The 15,142-nt window shown below is 39.3% G+C and overlaps 1 protein-coding gene across 17 annotated transcripts in view; it reads left to right on the top strand.

The window, feature by feature from the left end:
* DLGAP2 (DLG associated protein 2) overlaps positions 1 to 15,142 on the top strand; it is a 465,971-nt gene that overhangs the window by 426,798 nt on the left and 24,031 nt on the right. For all 17 annotated transcript variants that reach the window (XM_033054074.2, XM_033054084.2, XM_033054073.2 and 14 more), the window contains 2 exons: positions 9,390 to 9,475; positions 10,719 to 11,134. In XM_033054074.2, the coding sequence (XP_032909965.1) occupies positions 9,390 to 9,475; positions 10,719 to 11,134 (502 nt within the window). The remainder of the gene's footprint in view (positions 1 to 9,389; positions 9,476 to 10,718; positions 11,135 to 15,142) is intronic.

Raw genomic sequence — 15,142 nt, 5'->3', positions numbered from 1 at the left:
ATCCTAAATTGCTCAGAGAAGGAACTTGGAAGATAATACTGAAAAGTTCAAAGGAGCAGCAAAGAAATCTTTGGTACCTTTTAGCCCCTAACCTGAAACTTACTATTCAGAAAGGAATAGTGTCTAGTGTTGTTCTTATCTCTCCTTTACAGCAGCTGTGCATAGGGTATTTATCAATGTTGGCGCCTTGATTTGGTCAGTCCTGATATTCCAGCAATTAATTCTGGAACTTTGATTTCATTGCTTGATCCTGTTTATTACTACAGGTGATGACCAGTATTTTCACTGGGTCCTGACCCTTCTTTATGTGTGCTGTGTTTCATAATATGTGCTTATAATCCACAAAAACACTAGTGCAATGATTTCCATGGAGGCAATGGATTTTCCATAGCAACTTGTCAGCTGACACTTGGACTGTAACACTGGTCCTCAGATGCACACGTGGAGAAAGGCAAATGCTGTTTGCCACAGCAGGTCTTAGAAGGGTGAGATGTTTATTATCTTTCAAGAAACACAAACTGCTTGGTTGTACCATTTGACATTAGATAAGGTTGACTTTTCAACAGTATTCTGAGTACATTTTAGTTGCTTGGGATTTTTTTCAACACTAAGCTTCAAACATCACATTAGTGCAAAAAATAGATTTCTTCAGTATTTTTAAATAGGAAATGGATTTTTTTATATTGCTATTGACAAGTTTGTACAGAATAAAAACACAAGGTAGAATGTTCTTATTGCAAACTACACAAATAGTAATTTATGCATACAAAGTACAGTTGCAGTATTTAATTTCTTTTAGACTTCTGTGTTAAAGTACTTTGGAAAAGGATGTTTTTTATTTGCATATTTCCTTGATTGACTAAATGACTTGTTTTCTCATTAGCATGCCATGGCAGGGTAATGCATTGGATTTGCATTGATTTGCATTAGTTAATTTGCTATCAGGATGGCTAATTTGTGCATTTTTTACTGTTCCACTCCTTTAACACATTGATGGGAGAATGTTTGCCAAGAGAGCTTCATACAGGAGCAGAAAGGAATTAACAAAGGTAGAGTGACCAGCAGTGCCACTGCAAGTGGAAATACAAAGGACCCACCCTAGGGCTTCCATGTCTTAGACATATATGATTTGTGTAGTGTACCTGTAGTGAATACAAGTCCTTTTAAAAAGCCCTGGCATGCTAGACATGTGCCAGTAGGGCTGGTGTTCACATGCACAGAGAGCCCAAGCTCCTAGGGGAGCACTGGAGTTACCATACGTCTGTAACTCCTGTCTGCAGAGACAGGCAACAGCACAGATACACTAATCCATCTCATGGTATGTTAATCCTATCCCAGATGGGAATTTTGAACAAAAAAATAAAAGCTTTGGAAATTAAGCTTTTCCAGAAAATAGCTGGGGACTTTTTGGGTTTTGGTTAATTTTTTATTTTTTCCATATTTAAATCAAGACAAATGTTGTCTAGCATGTCAATAGGCATTAGGGAAAAAACCGCTGACTTATGAATTCAAATGAAATTCAAAATGCTGATTTGGAGATTAAAAATTTAGTCAGCAATTGAAAATATATGTATATGGAAAGAACAAGACTTGTAATACTAGTAGGTATAAACTTCATATCTGTCTTCTATCATGACAGCAAAAGACTAATCAAAGTACGTGAATTAAAATGGAGAGTAGGGATTGTCAAGAGTAAAATAAGCACTAAATCAGAACAAGGTTGTTGCTAAGATATTTTCCAGGATTTTCCTCGCTCTTTTGCACACCCTGGTATATATGCTAATGATTACCATTTCAAAATCTTCTCTAGTTATAAACCATTTCACATTAAAAGCATTGAGAATGTGAAATATATGAGAAAACATGTCAAGAAATTCCTCCTATTTATTTCAATACTTCAAAACATGCAGTCCTTTGTTTCTTCTCTAAAAGACATCTAGGCATCTCAAAATGAACAGAAACCCTGGAAACAAATGAGATGAAAACAAATGTTCTAAGTGTGAAGGCTGATTCACGGTTGTATTTTTGGAGACAAGCACTAATTGTAGCGTAGAGAATGGACTCAGTCATCTTCATTTATCATCAGAAGATCACGCTTCAAAATACCTAGCGTGTTTTTTATAACCTCCAGGATCTGCATTGAACAAACCCTTCTTATAAATTAAAGGCTGCATCCAGGGAGATAAATGCAATAGCTTGCTTGCCTAAGTTTTTGTTTTGTGACAAAAGAGGATCTTCGGCATAATTTAATTACATATATATATATATATTTATAATGAAATAATTCATGTCGCATGGTAAAAATGTTGTTCATGATATTCTGCAATCTCAAACTAGAATTCCCCTTTAACACAAAGCACTTGGTACCCAGATGTTAAATATGCTTAGATAGGCACCTACATTTTCTTTGTACAGTTTAGGTTATGCCATCTCTGTCAGTGCTCTGCTTCGAGAGTATATACAGCAATCAAAAGAAATATTTGCATTGATTACACTGGTCTTTGGACAAATGATCCAAAGCTACAGAATTAAGTATTGTTTATTCTCCTCCTAAAATGACTGTTAGACTGTGCTTTTGTGAGAGGAGTGTATGAAGACCTTTGCCTGGAGAAGTCAGTGAATATATATTGGTTAAGAGCAAATTGCCACTTGGCATTAAATGCACCAAAAAACCTATCTCTACTGTGTACATTATTTTCTTGCCACAATCTCTTATAAGATTGACATAAATCTCATTTCTACACTCTGCTTGTATTTTTAGTAAAAAAGTCCTTTCTTGAAAGATCAGAGGAAGCTTTCAAGCTGCTGCTTTTGGTAATTAGCAGTTACTGTGCCATGCCGCATATTTGAGTAGTCCAGATGTTCAGCTGGGAAGTAGTGGAGTAGCAAAATGGAGCTCCATGGTGAGACACAAAAAAAATCTCACAAGCATGGAAGTATAGGTTTATTTTGCTGGGTTTATAAAATTATTTTTAAAGAGTGTATGTTTTTGGCTGGATAAAATATTCCATCAGTTAAGGAAAGAAATAGCTGTTCATACTGTAGTTGTATTTGAAGTGTTTTTCCTACTTTGAAGTCACTGCATACAAATAAGGTCTCCCCATACCTAAGAATGGTTATCTGAATTCACAATTACATGTACTTGATCTAGTGTCAAAAGTAGTGTTTTCTACTCTATTTTAGTCTTGTTATCTCTGAGAAGCCTATGCAAGAGAGGAAGGGTAAATTATTTCCCTTCCTGTACATCATCAGTGAGATTGTTTATTAAACTCTAATTATAGAATAAATTGGTTACAGCAGTGAAAACCCATTGAGGGCAGTGAAGTTGCATGGGGAGAGATAATGTGGCCTGAAGGACTCTTACTGCTGATGTTTATGAGAGAAAAGCAAAAGTCAACAGGTTAAAATCTGTTTTCTTATGCATTGAATATATTAACTTCAAGTCTACCTTTGAGACAGTATGCATAGAAACTTAGATTGGAATTTTTAGGATGCTACAATGTTATTGCAGTTGCAGTGGTCATGTTTAAGAACAGAATAAGGCTTCAACACAGAAATAAAGATTGCTTTTAGAGTAGTTAAAATAGCTTAAAAAGCATAGTATACATAGTAATTTCACAATTACAAGCCGCATGGACTATAAACCGCATCTCCGGATGTTGGCAACATTTAGTTCTTTGTCCGTAAATAAGCCGCACCTGATTATAAGCTGCTCTGTCGTTCGCAGCGAGGACTCATGTGCAACAAAGTTGCCAAGTAGTAACAGAATCACGGGATCACAGGGTTTACTGGCTCAGCTCGGGGCTGTGCGGGCTCAGCCCGCTCGGGGCTGCCGACAGGGCCGGGTGGCCCAGCTCGGTGGGGCCACTCGGCGGGGCCACTCGGGGCCGGCCACCACTGCTGCCAGGCTCGCTCGCCCCAGCCCGGCGGCGGCAGCAGGCGGGGGTGGAACCTGCCTGCTCCTGTGGTGGCAGGCGGGGGCGGGAGTCCCCCGCTTCCCCCACAGGCCGTGGGGATGGCAACACAGTGCCCCCCGCCTCTCCCTCGGGCTGGGCTGCCTGAAGGAGGGAGCCCTCGCCTCCCTCCCGCCCTGCGCTGCCGGCATGGAGCCGGCCCCACCTGCCGCGCAACAGAGTAACCAATTTGTAACAATCACGCAATCCCGAGTTTTACTGTCAGGTGCTTGGCTCAGCACCCTGGCTGGCACTTCCGGGGTTGGAAATTTCAGAAAATTGTTTACATATTAGCCGCTCCTGAGTGTAAGTTGCATTTCCGGGGTGGGAGCAAAATTTTAGGCAAAATGGTGCGGCTTATAATAGTGAAATTACTTACTTTGAAATAATAATTCAGTTAATGCATTCTTTGCTAGAATTAGTACCTATAAACACACTAAAATTGACTATAACAAGCAAGTTACTTGCAATAGTGATTTGCATTTATTCAAATAATTTTGTGTTCGTATAATTTACTTGTGGATCCTATAGTCCCAAGGCAGTGTTAGTATCTGATACTTAATTTTCAAATTTAGAGCTGTGTCAGTCAGCAGTGACTGATCTCTGAGATTAATAGTATTGTCTGCTCCTTGTATCAGCAGCAAGGAATGTGAGGGGGACAGTTATGTCTTTGTGAAAGGTAAGACCTAGAATCACAGAATCAAGGAATATCCTGAGTTGGAAGGGACTCACAAGGAATATTGATAAAACAGAAATAATCTCAAGGTGCTCCATTATATTTGCTACTAATATTATAAGCCTATGGACATAAGTACATACAGCAACATTTTACAGGGAATAAAATGCCAATTTTTAAGGAACTTTTAGCTCTTTTTTTTTGCAATGAGAGAGAACTTTTGTTTTTGGTATGACTGCCTATTTTTTCTTTCCTGTTTTGTGTGAGATTCCACCATAAACATATCAAGATAAAATTTTTCACATTATTTTGCCTTATTGAGACTGTAGCCAATTTGAAAATATTAAGGTTTTTAGAATCCATGTAAATATTAAAAACAATAATGCATCGAGGAATATAAAAACAGTTTTAGTAAAACTTACTTCAGTTTCAAGAGTCACACAATCAAATCAAATGCATTACTTTTTATTCCCTGCTCATTTGAGTTTAGCCTGGCCAAGTGGATGAAAGAGTTTCCTGCTGTTTTCTAGCAGAAGTCTTTATAATATCTGTCATACAGCAATGTAATTTATTTGTTCATTATTTTTCTTTATGATGGCAAATTATTATCTTATTTTCCACTTTTACTTGTGTTGCTATTTGCCTCCATTTCACATTTTGTTGATTGTTAAAATATTTGCAATGCTAGATTTTGCCTGCACACACACACAAAAAGTTGGCATTCTCCTGCTGTTACAAGGCATAGTGAGAAAATGAAAGCATTAAAATATCAAGGCAATCATCAGGTCATTTAGTTAGTGTCAGTTTTGTCAAGCTGGAGGGAAGGAAAATTTGGCAAGTGTTTGTATTTAGACATAAGTAATATCATTTTTATTTTGATATCTAGATCATAATTTTTCTGATTTGTTAATAAAATTTTAGAGCATATTATTGCATTTGTGCCTGTGAATTTTAGGTATCAATTGCACATTGAGTCAATTACTCAGGATTATATCTCCAGGTGAAATGCCAGTAAGAAAACACTTGAAAACAGATAGATGAAAAAGACTTCTTCTCGATGTATTGCATCAATAGAAAGATACCAACCCATTCCAAATATAAAAGGTAAATCTGCCTCAACACATCAGAAGCAGAGTTCAAAAGAAGACCTGCCATTTCTTACTAAACCAACCAATGTAGCTGGCAAAGCAGGCATGTTTTTGATATGCAATAAGGAAGAAGGGTGCGTGTTGAAAGTCTGCCTGCTTTGTTCCAGAAAAAAAAAAAAAAAGATGGACCGATTAATATTCTCCATGGGTGCCTTTCCTTGTTTATGTCTTTGGACTTTCATGCTTCGAACAACACTGTGTCTGAGCTGCTGAGCCATCTCTGTGGAAAGCAGAAGTCTATTCTCTGTCCGTTGGCCACTGCTCACCTCCAGAGTGTTACTAGCTATATGTTACCCCCACAGCTATGATACCATTGAATGTCCTTACCCTATTTCTGTCTTCAGGAACCTGGCCTGCACCTCATACCCTGGGACTCACTCCCTAGATACTAAGGAGCACATTATATAAAAATGGTCATCCTAAGGATATGACTCATTGTAGGAAGTGCAGTGCTTTGAAAAGGGCTGAAAGCAAAGACTGACATGTGCAGAGATGGCAGCTTGGCTTCATCCCTCTGGCTTTGTCTCAGGTCTGAACTGGCACATCCTTCCATGTTGAGCCATGTGAGCAAGCAGAAGGCCCTGATAAATCTTTTGTTCCCATCTGCTCAGCTTCTTCAGTCTGGCCACCCACAAACCTCTTTTCCTTTTTCAAATCTTAAGGATTGTGACCCTGTAGAGCCTGTGCCTACATCACTGACACCATCATCTGCAGTTGCAGTTCAGTCAACCAAGTACAAGGAACTTGATCAACAAGCAGAAGTAATAAGAAATTCTGATGGTCTTCTCCTTCAGACCCAGTCCAATAGAATAATAAAATAAAATTGAATTATGGAATAGTTTGGGTTGGAAGGGACTTTTAAGATCGTCTAGTTACAACCCACTTCCATGGGCAAGAACACCTTTTATTAGACTAGGGAGCTCAGGGTCCCATCCAATTTGGCCTCAAACACACTTCCAGACGTAAGGTACCCACAACTTCTGAGCAATCTGTTCTTGAATTAAGTGATTTAACTCAGACTGACTGGTTGCTTTGGGATGAACCCCAGTATGATAGCTCCTAGCAACAGTTTAGACTTCTTCATCACTCCAATTGCTTTTATGGACTTCAACATCAAACAACATCCTCCAGAAAATGTTTCCCCACCTCGAACATCATCTTCCTGCTAGCACTCCTACAGGTGCAACCACTAGCCACAGGCTAAGCATTTTGTGTTATCTGCTCTTATTCACTACAGTCACATAATCAGTCAGGTTGGAAGAGACCACACTGGGTCATCTGGTCCAACCTCCCTGCTAAAGCAGGGTCATCCCAGAGCATATTGCACGGGAGTGCATCCAGATAGTTCTTTAATATCTCCATGGAGGGAGACTCCACAGCTTCTCTGGGCAATCTGTTCCAGTGCTTGGTCACTCACACTGTAAAGGAGTTCTTCCTGTATTCAATTTCTGCCCATTGCCTCTTGTCTTATTGCTTGGCACCACTGAGAAAAGCCTGGAAACATCCTCTTGATACACTCCCTTCAGATACCTGTAGACAGTCTTAAGGTCACTCCTCAATCATCTCCTCTACCCCTGAGAATGAGTTGACTCTTCAAAATCTGTCCGCACATGTTTGATGGAGGTCTCATTTCAGAAATCAAAGCTGCAACTGCAACTTGCCTCTCTGCTCCCCCACAACAGCCTACATGAGTATCTCATTCTTTGCCCAGTTAATTCAGGAAATTAATGTGTTTTATATGCAGCTCTCCTCAAATCCCTGAAAGGACTAGGTGAGTGCCTAGTCCCTCACTTAGACTAGAATTTGTTATTTAAGGCTCTTTTGGACTCTTCTTTGCTGTAGATAAGTCTGCATTTCCTGACAGATAGACATCTCTTTGTGCTAACAACTGGACCTCATGGCTGCTTTGCATAGAGCAATGCTCTTTCAGAGACTGTGACCCCCAAGCAGCTGCAGCTTCTCACTCATGCTGCAGCCAAGATCCACCTTAACTAGGAAACCAATGTACCTCTCATTTCATGTTTGTTCTGGCTTTTTTTCCTCTAAGCTGCTACCTCTGTGGTTGAGGGCTTTTTTTTACTGTCAGTGTCACGAGGAATCTTTCTTTTTATCCTGACAATATCACATTCCAGAGACTGTTACCAAGTCTGTTATTTTTTGTTCCTCAATGCCCTGACCATCAAAATGAATACAGTAAACTTCCATGGAGCTGCAAGGGTGGAAACAGATGGTAGCATGCACTGTTCCCTAGACATTATGCAGAATAAAGGGAAGTGCTGGGAAATGTGTCTTTTCTGGACTGTTGTCACACTGATAGCCAGACATTTTAGCACACTTGAGCCTGGTGCTATACTGTGCAGTTCAAGCATGCTGTTAACATTTACTGAAGGGTTCCTGCACTAGCTGTTCTCATTAACATCTCCATGACTCACATACAGGTAAATATGAACATGTACTCACTGCTGGCTGGAATTCCCTTCCGTGTGAATGTACACTGAGCTACAGCTTAAAGATGGCAGGAAAAGTTACCAGCAACTGCCTTCCTCAAGAAGTATAGTCCACATGTGCACTCACATTTCCCACCCTCCTCCCACCTTGTCCCTGCATCCCTTCAGAAACCAGGCGGGGTTGGGACTGTGCAGCTGAGACACAGCTGCAAAGACCATCAGGCTCTTTCCAGAGATGCCTGTGACTGCTGCCAGGGTAAAACTTCTCTTATCATCAGATATATTCTTTGAATTCACACCTGGAGTGTGCATACTGAAAAACTAGTTCATACTGGGTTTTTTTATTATTTAACAGTGAAAATATCATTCAGAAGGAAAAGTCAGTTCTACTCTTTTTCTTTCTTCCTGCCTCTCCCTTGATTCAATATAATTTGCATACTGCAGCACTTGCTCTGTCTGTGTCAAAGACTTGGGGGTGGTGTGGTGGTGGGGAGTGCTATATAAAATCCCACAGAAACTTGCAAACTCAAGTCTCAGTCTTGAAGGAAACTACCGTGAATATATTTTGGAAAGTGTATTTCAGATGGGAATGCTATAAAAACTGCATAAATTCCCTGCTTGATACAGCATTTTCAGGACTGTGTTATTAAAAAAAGGTGGGATAGGGCATTCTGCTGTATCCCTCACGTCATTTAATGGCTTTATATTTGTCAACACAGTTGTCGATAAAATTTCATTGCTCCATTTCTTTTTATCACTTGCAAGCTTATGGGGCTACTTGAGATTTTATTTTATTTTGTAAATCAAGGGCTATAATGAGACTGATATATAATAATATAAAAAGAGGTTACCCTGTGGATTCCTCATTCTAAGAACAGCCCTTCCAGACCAAGCTTACTCCCTGATTCCACCAAACAGAGTAATTGCTTCTGCTTGGGTTTGAAATAGGGAATTACATAGTGGAGAAGAACTTGTGCAAAACTTTAATAAAGCACAACACCAAAACAATAATACCAGGCTGAATACCTATTGCATTTATTTTACTCTGCTAGGTGTTTCTTAGCAGTAAGAGATGAAATATGCAATTAATTTTGAATGAGTGTGTGTAAAATTGTGCTGAGTTGTCAATGCTCACTCTGCAGATGTATCTTTTGTGTTGAATTAGGTGGAAACAGCAACTGATTCAGATACTGAAAGCAGAGGCCTACGGGAATACCACTCCGTTGGAATACAAGTGGAAGATGAAAAACGGTAAATTATGCATGTTCAAAAATCTGTAGTCTTTCATAACACAACATTTGTAAACAGATTTAATAAGTAATTTTATTTTTAATAAATAACACTTGACAGGTGCTGCCTCTAAATAATCCCCAAAGTCAAATTTCTTATATGCATGCTCATCATTTGGTAAAATTTTTGGAGATTACTTAGCAGTTGTTTCACATTTATCTAACTTTCCAGTTTTTAATTGGAGGAAAGGAAGTTAAAGTATTAAATTGAAATTGTGGTTTAATATAATTTCATTATCAACAGAACAAATACTAAGAGCTATGTATTGGAACAGTCTTCCTTCAATAGGACTCCTCATGCTGATCCAGGCTTTCCCAGTCCATAAAAGGAGATGCAATTCCTCGGATGGTACCTTTATTCTAAACTAGAATCAGCTTTTTGACTTGTTCAGTCTTTCTCTAGTTTTGTAAAGCTGTTGGCTGGCCCGAGTACTGACCCACAGGTTATCCCTGGCAGGTACTGTTTGTCAGGTACTGGACCAGGACCATTATCACATTTCACAGCAGCTGTCCGAGAGTATCTGGCTGCTAATTGCCTTTTGCCATCACTGATTACAAATAATTTGAGAAAATAGACTCCAATGTGAAAAGATTTCACAAATAATCTTTGCTTCTCTAACTTTTTAACTCAAAGCTTTTCTAAAATGTCATTATTCAGTGTCATATAACAGCAGAAAATCAACTTTTAATGGGCATCCTACAAGACCAAAAAACACCCCCAAACCAGAGTCTTAAATGTGCTGATAATATTTTTCTTTTATTAAAAGATTCTCAAAAGTACTAACTGAGCAGATTTGCAGATTTTTCAACTTAAAATTCTGAACATTTGATGATTTTATATATATATAATTTACAGACTTCTATCAGGAAGTTCTAGTTCTGCTAGTTATTTTCAGTTTATTTAATAATGACGTGCTATTTTATAGTATGAGAATAAATCAATAATTGCTTCCAGAGATAGTTTAAATTTTCTTTTGTACCCTTGCTTAGATCAATGATTCCACTATGCATTTTGTTTTTCCTTTCTGCTGCTACTCACCATCTAATTTAATGAGATATACACAAAGAAAAAATGTTTAAGATAAAGTCAAACAAGAATAACAGAATCCACTTTTTTCTCACCAAAACATTATTCTGTGCCTCTGTACCACCACATACATTATTTATATGTCTTATTATCTTTTCTTTCTTCCCTCTTCACCAAGACATGGACGATTTAAGCGCTCAAACAGTGTAACAGCAGCTGTCCAAGCTGACCTGGAACTGGAGGGTTTTCCAGGACACATCACCATGGAGGATAAGGGACTTCAGTTTGGCTCGTCATTCCAGCAGCACTCGGAGCCCAGCACACCCACCCAATATAGTGCAGTGAGAACTGTACGGACACAGGGACTGTTCAGTTACAGAGAAGATTATAGGACCCCAGTTGACACCTCAAACCTTCCACCACCAGAACCCTGGCTAGAGCCAGCCATTGAGACAGTAGAGACTGGTCGGATGTCTCCTTGTCGACGGGACGGATCTTGGTTTATGAAGTTACTACACACTGAAACTAAGAGAATGGAAGGATGGTGCAAAGAAATGGAAAGAGAAGCAGAAGAAAATGATCTTTCTGAAGAAAGTAAGAACATTTCAGTATATCTTCTTACAGACAATTACTAAAGCATGAAATCTATTAGGATAGAGCTGTGAGCTGTTGTCCTAGTTTGGGGGACAGGTGTCTGCTAAAAAAGGAAGGAGCCTCTCTTTAGAATGGAGAATGTAACCCCCCTCCCACCAAATTATTAGAATTTTGAAATCAAGGGGCTCTCAGGCAAAGAGATGAGAATTAGAAATAACAGTTATCTATTAAGAAAATTAAATTTGAAATACAGTACTACAAAGAAACAAACTCCAAACCCTGACAAAGTCAGAGTACAACCTGACACCCCGTCAGGCAGGGTGTTCGTAGCAGTCCCAGTAAATGGTGGTTGCAGTCCCCTTGCAGTGACAGATGTGATTCCGTTGGAGCAGTGCTCCTGTACAAGGTGCAGTTTCCCTCCGAAGGTCCAGTGATGATGTGGAGAAGTCCGGTTTTCCTCTGGAGTCCAGATGGAAAAAGGGCTACTTTAGTGTTCCAAAATCACAGTTTTTATCTTGGTAAGAAAGGCTTGGCGCCTTCCTCTGGCTGAAGCATCTCCCAATGGGATGAAGTCATCTTATCAGTCATACAGTGGGACTCAATGGGCCATTAGCAGAAAATGACTCCCTGGAGGAAGGATGGGTTGTGAAAAGATAAAGAACAATGCTCTATCCGGTTTCAATGGATGGCCCATCAGCAGAATACCTCCCATGGAGATAAGGATCACTGGCTCACCTGATCTCATCAGATGGTGACAGAATAGATACTTTTGATCACATCCTGTATTGTAACGTAAGACAGCTGTGTTTTTTCCTCATTCATTCTGCAAAAACCATAATACATAAGAGCACTGACCTGCAATTGGCTGTGCAAGATGGTGTTTCCCAAGAGTAAGGTTTTGTGGAAGTGGTTAAAGGGCCAACTCTAGAGTCCAGTGCAGGATCAAAGTCCAGTATTACTTAGAGCTCAGATCCTGCAATAGCTCCATCCACAGCTCTAAATCCTTCCCACTCACTGCTGTAGCTCCAGTGCTTGACCCTGTACAAGAGTACACAGAGTAGTCTTACATTAACATTGTTTTGCTTTTTTTCTGAAAACTGCAATTTTGCCTCTTAGTGAGAAGCCATTTTAAAAATGTTTCCATTCCTTTACAGGCTCTTCAGTCTGTTGGAAAAACAGAAAGCAGTAGCAGGCAAGAACAATAGTTAAAGTACTTCTGTGGCATATACATTTTTAGAAAATTCAGCTGCATTTTCTTATTACAATTTTGTCAAGAATCATTATTATTCTCTCATGTCCCGTGGACACCTTGAAAGGAGTGATGGGATAAAGTGAAAAATAATCTAGACAATTTTGGAACAAGATCCAAGACAGCGCTAATGATAGTAATATATCAAAGTGGTCCTAGGACTCAGTAGCCAGCTCCCTATGATTCCCTTTGAGGTCAATTATCCTTGTTCTTCAGGCTCAGTTTTATAAATATTTCAATCCCTGACAATCTGAATTATTGTCTCAGCTGAGATTTTCTCAGATCACAAATGAATTCATATTAAGTTTTCTTACTAGCATCTTTCCCTGCACTCTTACAAATTTCATCATCACCTCTGAGTGCTGTTTTGTGGTTGTCTTCTTTCCCCCTCAATGAGTTCTTGCTATGATGTACCTTCAAGTCTTAAGCCAGGCCAGCATGGTGACTAAAAGGCCAATTTCTATTTCTTGCCCTGACCTTTTCAAGGCAAAGTATGTATGTGTTTTTACGTCATCGTTATTTTATTTTACAGTCATATTTCTCTGCTGTATTGTGCACAAGTCTGCCAAGTAACAACAGAGAATTTGGGGTGGAGCAGTGAGTAAGGCTGGTTTTCCTTCCTTCAGCCTCTAGTGCTTTCTGGACTGTGGGTTTTGTCCTTATTTTCATCATGGCACAGCAGAGCTCATAATTTTCCTCTTCCATTAATACTATGAAGACTTTAATACCCTCCAAGGGACTGTTAAATAACATATTTTTCTTTGATTAGCCTGTGGAAGAGTTTCCAAGCCTTTCATAATAGTTATTCCTCAGTACTTCTTTCTTTTTTTTTTTTTTTTACATATGTCCTATTTTTCAGTTCTTCAAGTCTTTGCAGTGCTGAGTACTGACGTTTCAATGTCATCATTAAGAATCCCAAAGCACCTGCTTCCCAAATCACCTGTTACTGATGTAGGAACATCAGTGTTTTCAGTCTGAAGCAGAAGTTCAAAGAGCAAGACTTTGATCTCCTTTGAAAGAGTAAGATTATTAGGGAGCAAAGGGGAGAAACACACAGTCCTTTAGCCCCTCTCTTTCCTAGGGAGGAGTCTGCAGGCAAGAGCTGGACTTCTCCTACCTCCTCTCTCTGTTAGCTCTTCCTTTTGCACAGCCCTAGTCAAACCTGCAGCCACATGAAGTGAGCAATGGAAACACGCTCACATCAGTACTCCCTCAGCTGGAGATGTGCAGAGGCAGCTAGAGCTGTTATTCTTTGGAATACGAAACTGGGTATTGCATGAGGAAAACTTGGATGACCTGACTTTAGCTGACTACCTGTTTTGAGGTGCAGTACCATTCTCCTTCCCATTATGTGAACCTATACTTTTGCACTCCAGAAATACTCTGAAACACCTTGATGCATGGTGAAATGGCAATCAGGAAGGTAATTTTCTGTAAATTGTACATAGGACATGACAATATGGGCTTCAGTAATATTTATTGATATTTGGAGTTATTGACACCCTTTTAACTTGGAATATTTCAGTCAAAAACTAACAGTACTGGGATTTTGTTTTCCTGTTTGCAGAGGGACTCAAATTTGGAAGGGAACAAGAAAGAGCAATTGCCTGATAACAAAGTTGATAAAATACAACTAAAACCCTTGAAATCTCTTTTTTTAACCCTAATAGGTTAAAGAAGTTATAAAACAGGTCTGCGTAGTGTTTGCAAAGTCAGAATTTGTGTTCAGCTGACTGTCAAAAGTGAACCTCATAGTTATGATTTTTCATTGTATGTGACTCATTTCAAGAGACCTTCCTGAAATAATTTTTAGATTACATTATTTTTAAATGGTATCGGTCCTGGTTTGAAAGACAGGTATTTGCTAAGGAAGGCAGGAACCTCTTTTGAAATGGAGAATGTAAACCCTCTCCCTTCCAAATTATTAGAATTTTGAAATTAAGGAGCTCTCAGGCAAAGATATGGGAATAGGAATAACAGTTCTTTACTAGGGAAATTAAAATAGAAATACAGTACTACAAAGAAACAAACCCAAAATACTCACTGAGTCAGAATACAACCTGACACCCCGTCAGTAAGGGTGATGGTAGCAGTCCCATTAAATGGTGGCTGCAGTCCTTCTGGAGTTACAGGTGTGGGTCTGTTGAAGCAGTGCTCTTATAAAAGGGTGCAGTTTTCCTCTGAAATCCAGTGGAAAAAGGCTACCTTGGTGTTTCAAATCTCAGTTTTTATCTAGGTAGGAAAGGCTTGGCTCTTCCCCCTGGCTCGAGAATCTCTCAATGGCATGGAGTAATTTTATCAGTCACACAGTGGGACTCAATGGGCCATTAGCAGAAGATACCTCTCTGGAGGAAAGATGGGGTGTGAAAAGATAAAGAACAATGCCCCATCTGGTTTCAATGGATGGCCCATTAGCAGAATATCTCCCATGGAGATAAGGATCACTGCCCCACCTGGTCACAACAGATGGTGACAGAATAGATACTTTTGGCCACATCATGTATTGCAACTTAAGACAGTATTGCTCCATCTAATAACAGATGAAGTAAAAGGAAGTTTCTAAAGAATTAATTTCCCCAGGGGAATGAGCATCACAGCATTTTAAAAACTCTGTGCGAATATTTTTTTTTCCTGTTGAGCCTTTAGAAAATTTGAATCCCCAGTCTGAGCCACAGAGGTTGTAAGGTGTGTGTCCTCAAGAACTTAAGTTTATTGATATGCCAGCATGAAATGTGTCTTGACATGTTTAAACATTTGCC

Source organism: Catharus ustulatus, chromosome 3 (assembly GCF_009819885.2).
Source record: "Catharus ustulatus isolate bCatUst1 chromosome 3, bCatUst1.pri.v2, whole genome shotgun sequence".
Taxonomy (NCBI): Eukaryota; Metazoa; Chordata; class Aves; order Passeriformes; family Turdidae; genus Catharus; species Catharus ustulatus.
This window is presented reverse-complemented; position numbering and strand designations above follow the sequence as displayed.